General features: G+C 39.6%; 1 protein-coding gene across 1 annotated transcript; it reads right to left on the reverse strand.

Annotated features, from left to right (window-relative positions):
* Positions 1-4,353: 4,353 nt before the first annotated feature.
* LOC125164787 (high mobility group nucleosome-binding domain-containing protein 4-like) lies at positions 4,354-5,101 on the reverse strand. Its single transcript, XM_047857588.1, has 2 exons — positions 4,932-5,101; positions 4,354-4,624 (listed from the first exon to the last, which is right to left on the reverse strand). Exons 1-2 carry the CDS (start codon positions 5,099-5,101, stop codon positions 4,354-4,356), a joined length of 441 nt encoding a protein of 146 aa, XP_047713544.1.
* Between the last annotated feature and the right edge of the window lie 6,147 nt (positions 5,102-11,248).

Here is an 11,248-nt window from a genome sequence, read left to right on the forward strand (position 1 = left end):
GAGGTACGTATTTGAATCCTCAACTATGCTTTGTAATAAAAGCTTTTTTAAAAAAAACGATGTTCCTTGACATTGTTACATTAAATGGTACAATTATCGGTTTTAATTTAATTATGTTGAATAAAAGACAGCACAGGACGTGTGAAATCAGGTTATTGGGTCCAAACCATCTGAGAATTTCAAAATTCAGATAAAATGGAACAGAAAGATGTCAGAAGACATCAAATCTAGTAAAGTGTCAAATTGTTTCATTAATTTTCTTTTCATCTGTGACTGAACTCTTAAATTGATCTAATGATTTTTAAATTTTGATTACTGTCTTTTATTTCTAAAAGGTTAATTTAGTTCTTCTTCAATTTACGTCACTTTGTAGCTTCTTATTCTTTGCAGGCATCTTCAACGTAGATTTAAATCCAGTAAGTGTAAGTGTTTTCAGTCACCATATGATAATCCAGTATCTGAAGTCTATCGGTCTGTTTCTATTGTCCTTTTCTGCTGGCTCTCTGCATAGAGCGTAGTTCCCTTGAGTTTCTAGTTGTCTTTGTGTACTGGTCATTGCATTTGAAAACTAATATTTGTGGGAATAATTTGAGGCCTATGATGAAGATACCCTCTTTCAGAAAGGATATGCATATCCTTCTGCCAGAGTCCTCCAGGCATTTAAACCAGCTTTTTTGACTTAAGGCTTCCTGGGCAACCCAGGAGGTAAAAACCCAGCTATAATTCCTTGTAGATGTCCTACTAGATTCAGCTCTTAATGGTTTAGCTCTTTGAGGTCACAGTATGTTGAGGGGAGAATCTCCTATTAGACTTCACACATTCTGTGCACCCTGGGATTGGATTTATGTCTCTGTTACCCAGGGTGGCTGTCCAAGTAAATGTTTCAGTTTCCTGGAACTGAGAAATATGTTTAGCTTGTTATTTGTTTATCTTGTTTATTTGTCCCCCCCTCCTGTTTGAACAAGTAATTCCCTATTAAAAAGAATAGCATTGGGGCTCCTGGGTGGCGCAGTCGGTTAAGCGCCCGACTTCAGCCAGGTCACGATCTCGCGGTCCGGGAGTTCGAGCCCCGCGTCGGGCTCTGGGCTGATGGCTCAGAGCCTGGAGCCTGTTTCCGATTCTGTGTCTCCCTCTCTCTCTGCCCCTCCCCCGTTCATGCTCTGTCTCTCTCTGTCCCAAAAATAAATAAAACGTTGAAGAGAAAAAAAAAAAAGAAAAAAAAAAAGAATAGCATTTTAATAGAGTTTTGGTTTGCGAGCTTGGGGAATAGTGGGTCATTTATTTAAAATGGTTAGAAATTTCTTCCATAGATGAAGAAATTTGAGGAAATCTTTCTTTGTTATCCTAAATTTTAAAAGTCTCCATTCTGTTCATCTTGATAAAATAAATGCAAATTTGTTTCTTTTTACTGATGACATTATCTTAAATGCTTAAATATTACTAAATCCTAACCAGATTGCAGTGAAACTGGTGCTCTCTCGTTCATACTTGTTGGTATTTTACAATTATAAGCCATTTGAAAAGTCATTTGTCAATGTGATTCAAAAGCCCTCCGTGTCCTGGAAATATATCATAAGGAAATAATTCAAAACTGGGAAAAACCTATATGTGTAAAGATTTTATTCAGAGTCTTAATCATAAAATTAGATGATTAGAAATAACCTAAATGCTTTAAAATAAGAAAATAGTTATGTAAATTATGATACATCCATTTGCTATATTGTTATGCAGCCATTATAAATCATAAGTATGAACATCGTTTAGACAAGTGGAAAATGCTTGTGATAAAGTGGCAATGCAGGATACAAAATTTATATACATCTTGACTATAACTATGTAAAAGGCAAAAGACAGTAAAAAAAAAAAAAGACATCAAATACAAAAAAACTTACCAACTTAAAATTTCCCAGGTTATTTGGTGAGCCCATCTATATCAGACTCAGGAAATCAACATAGTTGTACTAAAGTGGCACTACTTTTTTCTTCTGTGTTTGTCAAGTTTCCTATGACATTAAGTATAAAATGAATAATTTAAAAATAGGTATAAAAATAACATGTTGGTGGGGCACCTGTCTGACTCAGTCAATAGAGTATACAACATTTAATCTCAGGGTCATGAGTTCAAGCCCCACATTGGGTATGGGGCCTATTTTTAAAAAATTAAAAAATAGTAACATTGGTGATGGTTGCACAACTATGAATTTACTAAAAAAATTTAATTGTATATCTTAAACGGGGAATTTTATAGTATGAGAGTTGTATCTGAAAAAGCTGCTGTTAGAAAATTAAAAATATAATTTCTAAAGTGAATATTATTTTTTTAAAGGTTTTATTTTTAAGTGATCTCTATACCAAACATGGGGCTTGAACTCTCAATCCCAAGATCTAGAGTCACATGCTCTACTGATTGAGCCAGTCAGGTGCCCCTAAAGTGAACATTATTTATGAAATATCCCAGTGTTTGCTTTTTTTGAAGTTTTTAATTTGCCAATCCTGTAGTCTTATAGTTTTTGTTTTCTTTTCTTTTTGTGAGAAAATTATAAAACTTTATTGAGAGGTATTTGAAAAGGCAAAATAAATAGAGCTATATCGTCCATGAATTAGAAGACTCAACCTTGTAATTACTCTATAAATTCAATACAAATCCAATAAAAATTCCAACCTTTTTGTTTTGTTTTAGAACTTGTCAATCTAATTCTAAAAGTTGTACAGAAGAGCAAATGGCTAAGAATAGCTAAGGTATTCCTAAGTAAGAAAAATTTGGTGATTTTTTTGGAGCTGGAGGTAGGATTTACCCTGAGATATCAAGGCCATTTTCTAGGGGTGCCTGGGTGGCTCAGTCGGTTAGGTGTCTGACCTCAGCTCAGGTCATGATCTCACAGTTCATGAGTTCAAGCCCTTGGAATTCCCTCTCTGTTCCTCTCTCTCTGCCCCTCCCTCACTTGCACTTTCTCTCTCTCAAAATAAACAAATAAACTTAAAAAAAAAAAATAGAGACCATTTTCTAAAGTTATACAGGATGGTATAGTATTGCCCCAAGGTTAGACAAATTGGCCAGTGAGTCAGAATAGAAACCATCAACAGATACACACACACACACACAGACTTCATTTATGAAAGATCTGGTGTTAGAGATAAGTGGGGAAATAATTAACTACCCAGCAAATGGTGCTGGGATAACAACCACTTATCCATATGGGGAAAGTATTATATTAAACTTCTATCTCATATTTTTCACAAACATCAGGGAAGACTAAAGACAAATGTGAAAAGCAAAACTATAAAATGTTTACAATTCAGTAAAGAATATCTCTATGACTTTGGGTAGGAAATGAACTCCCTACCACCAACCTAATTTATATTCAGCTTTATAAGATACTTTTCAAAACCTGTTACTTCCAGAAGGACATGGTTGACAAGCCATAACATCTGACACCTTTCAAACTCTGCTCCCCCAAAAGTCAACAGTCTTCTGTTGCTGTTTTGAACAGGCACAGTTCTCAGAAGTGGTGGATATTTCCCATGAGGCATGTAATAAGATCTTTTCACAGGTCAACTCTGACATGAAGGAAACGTACTAAAAACTCCAAGATTATCAATGGGATGATCTGCAAACTACAAACAGGAATCTTGGGTCTTTTGGGCAACACCATCTTGATGTTATCACCCAAAAGCCTGAGTACCTGACACAGGATTTTAGGGGTTCCAAAGCCATATCATAACTACTTCAGGAAGTCAAGCATATGTGCTGATGGCATCAGGAAAGAAGACATGAAGTTTTGCTTCCCTATGCTGTAAGGCTTCTAAGCCAAAGACATGTGTGAATGTCGGAAAATCTCCCCCCGGGAACCAAGAATAATCTTTTTTTTTTTTTTTAATTTTTTTTTTCAACGTTTATTTATTTTTGGGACAGAGAGAGACAGAGCATGAACGGGGGAGGGGCAGAGAGAGAGGGAGACACAGAATCGGAAACAGGTTCCAGGCTCTGAGCCATCAGTCCAGAGCCTGACGCAGGGCTCGAACTCACGGACCGCAAGATCGTGACCTGGCTGAAGTCGGACACTTAACCGACTGCGCCACCCAGGCGCCCCAGGAACCAAGAATAATCTTAAAAAAAAAAAAAAAAAAAGCAAGGATAGAAGATTGCCCATTTCAATCTGGCTTCTGAGACATTGTATTAGTGGTATTTACACTTTTCACAAAAGACAACAACAATGTGTCTTGTATGCTAACAACATCAGTTTGAAAGAAAAAACCAAATTCTACGTTTTCATAAAACCTGACTGAAGAAAAATAGTATTTGAAACAGTAGCACAGAGCACTAGAAGCACAGAGCTATCAAAAACATACAGTTCACTTGGTATTCCCAGTGTGTTCTGCTTTCTGTGACTGGACTGTGGAAGCATCTAGGTTCTTTGCAGCATTGCTCCCATCCTTGCCACCATCTGCTTTCCCCTTTCTCCCTTTGGGCAACTTCTCTCCTTTCTTTACAGCAGACTTTTTACTCCTGGGTTCTGGTTTTGGAGGAGCAGGGTTAGCAGACAACTGTGCCGATCTACTCTGTGGCTCATCCTTCACCTTCACCTTGTCACCTTTAGGATCTTCTTTTGCCTTTCTCTTGGTCCTGGTGGCAGCAGTAGTTGGCAGGTGGCTTTGTCAGTCCAGGGAGAGGGGTGGTGGTTGTCTTCCTCATGCTGCTCCTAGAAAGATTTCTTTAAGAGGGATGCCTGGGTGGCTCAGTCGGCTGAGAGTCCAACGCTTGATCTCAGCTCAGGTCTTGATTTCAGGGTTGTGAGTTCAAGCCCTGTGCTGGGCTTCACACTGGGTGTGAAACCTACTTAAAAAAAAAAAAAAAAAAAAGACTTAAAAAAAAAAAAAGGAAACTTATCAGGAGACCACCGGCTGACTCTCCAGAGACCCAAGTACCACACCCTCTGAGAGGTGTGGGCTCCCAGCTGCTTTCCATCTCACAGGTGCCTTCAGCTGGGGCAGGGCTGGCGTGGGCTATAGTCTTATAATTAAATATCATTCTCTCTTTGATCCTCCCAGCTCTCTCCCCACTGCTACCAACACAGCTGTCCTTTCTCATGTAGAACTTCATTCTCTTTAATACATCTGTGATACTGAGATGTATAATAATATATATATTTCATCTTCATCTGGGTTGCTGGTACAGATCTCCCAAAACATTTGGAATTTCCTAGGTGATGAGATTAGTAAAGGTGTGTCTCGTTTTGTTTATAGTGACATTTGGAAGCACCTAAGGATGGGGGCTGGTTTCCAGAAAAACCAACCATGTAATTATAAAGTTGGAGTTTTCCATCCCATCCCCCTGACCTTCCTGTAGGGAGATGGGCTGGAGGTTGAGTTCAATCACCAATGGTCAGTAATTGATCATACCTATGTAATGAAGCCTCTTTAAAAACCTAAGATGGCAGGGTTCAGAGAGCTTTCAGGTTTGTGAAGACATGGAGATGTGGGGAGATAGGTATGTTTGGAGAGAGCATGGAAGTTTTAACACCCTTTCCCCATACCCTGCCTATGCATCTCCTCCATCTGGCTGTTCTGAGTTATATCCTTTTATAACAAATCAGTAATCTAAATGTAAGTAAAGTTAACTTATTAACTTAGTAAACCAAGTAAAATGTTTTCTGGAGTTCTGTGAGCCACTCTAGCAAATTAATTGAACCCAAGGAGGGGGCTTTTGGGAGCTCAGAGCCATAGTCAGCCAGAAACAGGTGACAACCTGGACTTGGCAATTAGCATTTGAAGGGGGGCGGCAGTCTTGAAGGACTGGGCACTTCACCTGTAAGATCTGAATCTATCTATGGGTAGACAGTGTCGGAATTGTGATCAACTGTAGGACATCCAACTGGTGTCTGAGAATTGCTTCTTGGTATGCGAATGATCCCCACAGATATTGCAATGGGTTCCAGGATCATTTAACATCACTTTCTCCCAGTGTGTAAACACTTCCTGATCTCATTTCTTTTCCTCTCGGCTGCAGCTTGTAATTGCTCATCTGAGCAACAAACTTCCTCACCAAACTCTATACTTCCTTGTAGGCTTACCCCTGTCTGACCCTGCCCAGAAAACCCTAAGCCTAGTTCAGTACTCTATCTACCTTCTGTGGTTGTACGCATCCCAGTTTTTTCACTCCTCCCTGTATTGACCTTATTCAGTCCCTCCTTCACTGATTCTGGGTTTGATCATGTGACTTGCTTTGGTCAAGGGACATTAGCAACTATGACTCAAGTAATGACTGAAAAAATGCTGGCACATACAGATCTTGCCGTCTGCTCTTTAGAACAATGAGTTCACTTAGAAGCCTGAGCTAGCTGGCTGGGGAATGAGAGATCTTTTAAAGTAGAAATAAATAGAGCTGAGGTCTCTCCAGAACAACCAGTCTGCCAACTATCAGGTATTTGAATAAGGCAGTTCTAGACCATTTCATACAACTGAGCTGGCCTAGAACAGAACCACCTGCTGACATTTAGAATCACAAGATATAGGGGTTCCTGGGTAACTCAGTCAGTTAAGCATCTGACTCTTGGTTTTATAACTCAGGCCACGATCTCATGGTTCATGGATTCAAGCCCTGCGTCAGGCTCACACTGACAGTGCAGAGCCTGCCTCGGATGCTCTCTCTCTGCCCCGCTCCCGCTCACGCTCTCTCAAAATAAATTTAAAAACTTTAGAATCATGAGAAATAATACATATTTGTTGTTTTAAGTCATGGAGTGTTGGGAGAATTTGTTTTGCACCAAAAACTGATATGCATTTTCACTAACCTTACATTTACCCTTACCTTCATAGCATGATTAGAAATTATCTAATAGAGATTATCTAATACCTAACAGTTCTAGCCTGCACATTTCAGGCTGGAACTATCAGAAATTAATGGTATCACATCTCACTTGGGTTCTTGGGGTCTCTGTCAGTCGTTTTACCTGTCAGCTACCTTTCCCCTGCCTTTCAGTACCTGACCATTCCCTTCCCTCACCACGCTCCTCCCATCCCCAGTTCAGTCCTATCCCCTATCATTTAAGAAAATGACTTTGTTGCCTGCTTGAGATAATTTGGGGCTTGCAGGCTACAGTGAGGACTCTGGATGTTTTTCTGAATAGACTAAGAATCCACTGGAGGTTTTGGAGCAGTGGAGGGACACTCTAGCTGTTGTGTGGACAATACAATGTAGTAGAGCAAGAATAAATAAAAAGAGATGGTGGTGGCTTGGTTTAGGGAGGTTGAGAAGGAAGTGCAGAGTGTGGAGAGTGGTGGGAACAGGGCCCCATTTATGGAGATTAACATGCAAATAACATCCTCTGGAGTAGTGAAATGCAGTTGTCCTGGGCAAAGGGATACAACTGAAAATTCTGGTTATATTTTGAAGATAAGAACCAACAGAATTTGCTCATGAATTGTTGTGTGGGAAGAAAAAGAGGAATCAAGGATAATCACATTGTATAATAATAATTTTATTAAATTGGTGCTTAACTATCCTACCCCCTCTGAGCAGAAGGCAGGCTCTGTCCTAAGTATCTTTCTTTGTATACTAGTCTTGAGTGAATAAATGAATGACTCAGCTAATGGATAAATCCTGGTTAATATTTTTAGGTCAGAGAAGATTACCTATTTTCTTTGAAAAGATCACTTTCTTCTTGCTTTTCTATTTACAAAGTGAAAATAGTGTATAATAATGAAGTCTCATTGTATTGTAGGTGGGATTATTGAAATGTACTCTACACTAGTGCTTCCCCAAATGCAGTCATCAGAATGATTACCAGTCAACAAATATTATCAGTTGGCAATGAGATAAGGAGTTTTTGACAGAATGAAATCAACTGTGTCACTAAACACACTATTCAGCTGGCTTTTCCTTCCATAGTGAAACTTTGTCTCTTAAGGAAGTAGTATGCTGATTTGCATTCTGACGTAAGCTCCGTACCTTGTTGCCAACTGGCACCTTTTGTTACATTACAACCAAGGATCCACTGGATTTTCTGAATCTTATCAAATATTTTATTGGACAGGCCAAACATATTAAAGGCTGGTAAATTTCTTTTATGTATGTATGTATGTGTGTATGTTTATTTTTGAGAGAGAGAAACACAGAGTCCAAAGTATCCAAAGCAGGTTCCAGGCTCTGAGCTGTCAGCACAGATCCTGAAGCGGGGCTTGAACCCATAGACCATGAGATCATGACCTGAGCCAAAGTCAGACGCTTAACCGACTGAGCCATCCAGGTGCTCCCCCTTGGCAAATTTCTTAATAGTCCCAAAACAATCTGCAGAGTTATATAAAGGGGATGATGTATTTAAAAATGAGAAAATTATTTTTGAAAGGACTTTAAAGATTTTTTAAAACTTGTTTTTAAGTAATGTCTACACCTAAAGTGGGGCTCAAACTCAAAACCCCAAGATCAAGAGTCATGCTCTGCTGACTGAGCCAGCCAGGTGCCCCAGGACTTTAAGGCATCTAAAGGCAGCAAGGTTTAGTGGAAAGAACATGGATTTTTTACTCAGACCTGGCTTCAAATCACTGCTCTGTCAGCCAGCCAGCATGTGCCTTTATACTGTCTTTGTTTTGTCACAGCTAAGTGGAAACAATACCTACCTCCCTGGGTTATAACAAAGTTGAAGTGACACAATATGTATTAGAAGCCTAGCACAGGGCTTAGCATGTGGGAGACATTCAGTAACTATTAACTCTCCTTTTCTCTTTTTCTTCAATATAAATATCAGCTGCCCAGTCACACACTCTTGCAATACCTCTCTATCTGTAATCTTGTTAAATTTCAAGTGTGTTCTTGTTGGGGTCATATGCCCTGCTCACATGGTTTATATAGTTTGTTGTGGATGGCAGATACAAGGAAGGAACTTGTTCCAGGAAGCAGAGCAAGAGAGGTCAGTAGGAAAGCTGAGATTACACCTGTACACAGTGATATTAATGTCATTATAAAAATACCGTGGTACAAACTAGATTCCCTATTACCATTGTTAGTACTAAGAAGAGCACACATCCAGAAGACCCCCACTTCTTTTTTTGATACCCACACAATTATTGTTGCTATTTTGAGTGGGAATTGAAACCACTGTAAGAATACAAGTGGTAGAGCTTTCCTTCTGGTCAACAACATTTCACAAAGTGAAAATCGAGGGCTGGTATCTATTATTGTCACTATTTGGTATCCTACAGACCTGGGTTCATTTTCACCTTATCATGTAGTAGTTTGACTTCAGAAAAGTTTTTAATCTTTCTGAATTTGTGTCCTTATTCTATTAGTTGGAAGTTCAATTCAATGCCACCATGTTGCACAACTCCAGAGAGCTCCACTCACATAGATCACACAGGGAGTTAAGCAACTCTCGTTCTGAAACCATAACAAAGACTTAAATAATAGTGGCATAAACAAGGTAGAAATTAATTTTTTAAGTCTATTTCTTTATTTTGAGAGAGAGAGAGTGAGAGAGCGAGCATGTGAGCAGGGTTGGGGCTGAGAGAGAGGCAGAGAGAGAGAGAATTTCAAGCAGGCTCCACACTGTCAGTGCAGAGCCTGATGCAAGGCTAGAACTCATGTACCTGGGAGATCATGAGCTGAGCCGAAACGAAGAGCTGGGTGCTTAACCGACTGAGCCACCCAGGCACCACTAGTAGAAATGATTTCTTACTTATGAGAATGTCTCAGTGTATACAGTCCAGGGCTGATGCATAGGCTCCACAGTGTTGGGGACTTAGATTTCAATGCTCTCTCATCAGTCTTATGGCTATACCAGCCATAATGTGCTACTCTCGTTCATGTGGTCCCAGTCAAAAAATCAACATTTACTCAAGTAAGGAGAGAGGAAAAACAAGGAGGAGGACACATTTGTTACCTTGCAGAATACCATCCACAAGCTCCACACCTCCATTCTGCTCATATCACTTTGTTGTTCATAGCTGCAAGAGAGGCTAGGAACTATAAATATTAGCTGTACAGCCATGTGCCCACCAAAAATTTTATTACTTTTCAAGAAGGGAAAAATGGATATTTAGGAACTACTAGTTTCTGTCTTACTTATAAGGGTTTTGTGAAAATTAAATACATACCTCAAGAAAGTCAATACTCAAGAAAAATTTTTCCTGGGGCGCCTGGGTGGCGCAGTCGGTTAAGCATCCGACTTCAGCCAGGTCACGATCTCTCGGTCCGTGAGTTCGAGCCCCGCGTCAGGCTCTGGGCTGATGGCTCGGAGCCTGGAGCCTGTTTCCGATTCTGTGTCTCCCTCTCTCTCTGCCCCTCCCCCGTTCATGCTCTGTCTCTCTCTGTCCCAAAAATAAATAAAAACGTTAAAAAAAAAAAATTAAAAAAGAAAAATTTTTCCTTTTTTTCTCATTGCCCTCACCTTCTTTCCCAAAAAGGGAATTTATTTCCAACGGCCATTCATTAGCAATACATTTACAACACATCAATAAGAATTGTATCGGAGTTCCTGACTGTCTCAGTCAATAGAGCTTACAAGATCAAGATCTTGGGGTCTTGAGTCCAAGCCCCACAGTGGGCGTACAGCCTACTTAAAAAAAAAAAATTGCATAGGGGCACCTGGGTGGCTCAGTTGGTTAAGCAGCTGACTCTAGATTTCAGCTCAGGTCATGATCTTGCAGTTGGAGAGTTCCAGCCCCACATCAGGCTTTGTGCTGACAGTATGGCACCTACTTGGGATTCTATCTCTCCTCTCTCCCTGCCCCTCCCCTGCTTACTTTCTCTTTCAAAAATAAATAAATAAACTAAATAAATAAATATCTTAAAAATTGTACAGACTTCATTTTTTTTCTTAACTGGCTAAACACAAAATTCAGCTCTCTATTAAATTGTGGAACACTGTGGGCTACCTGGCTGGCTCAGTTACAAAAACATGCAACTCTTGATCTCAGGGTCATGAGTTCGAGGCCCACATTGGGTGTTGAGAGTACTAAAAATAAATAAATACACCTAAAAAAATAAAGTAATAATAAAATGTGCAACACTGTAATGAATGCGTGAAAGGAGCTGCAGAAATAAAAGACGTTGGAAAAGGGAAGCACCAGAAAGAATCTTGAATGTGCTGATTTTGATTAGAAGCTTGGTTTATAAGAAATGAGTAGAGTACTGAAAATGTTGATAAGCAAATTCATGTGAGCAGCTCAGGGGACCCCAACATAGGATACAAATTACTATTGAGAATCACTTTGATCTGTCACTTAGGGGATAAAGCAGTGGTCTGGGGAAGAA

This window comes from Prionailurus viverrinus, chromosome B1, assembly GCF_022837055.1.
Source record: "Prionailurus viverrinus isolate Anna chromosome B1, UM_Priviv_1.0, whole genome shotgun sequence".
In the NCBI taxonomy this organism is placed as follows: domain Eukaryota; kingdom Metazoa; phylum Chordata; class Mammalia; order Carnivora; family Felidae; genus Prionailurus; species Prionailurus viverrinus.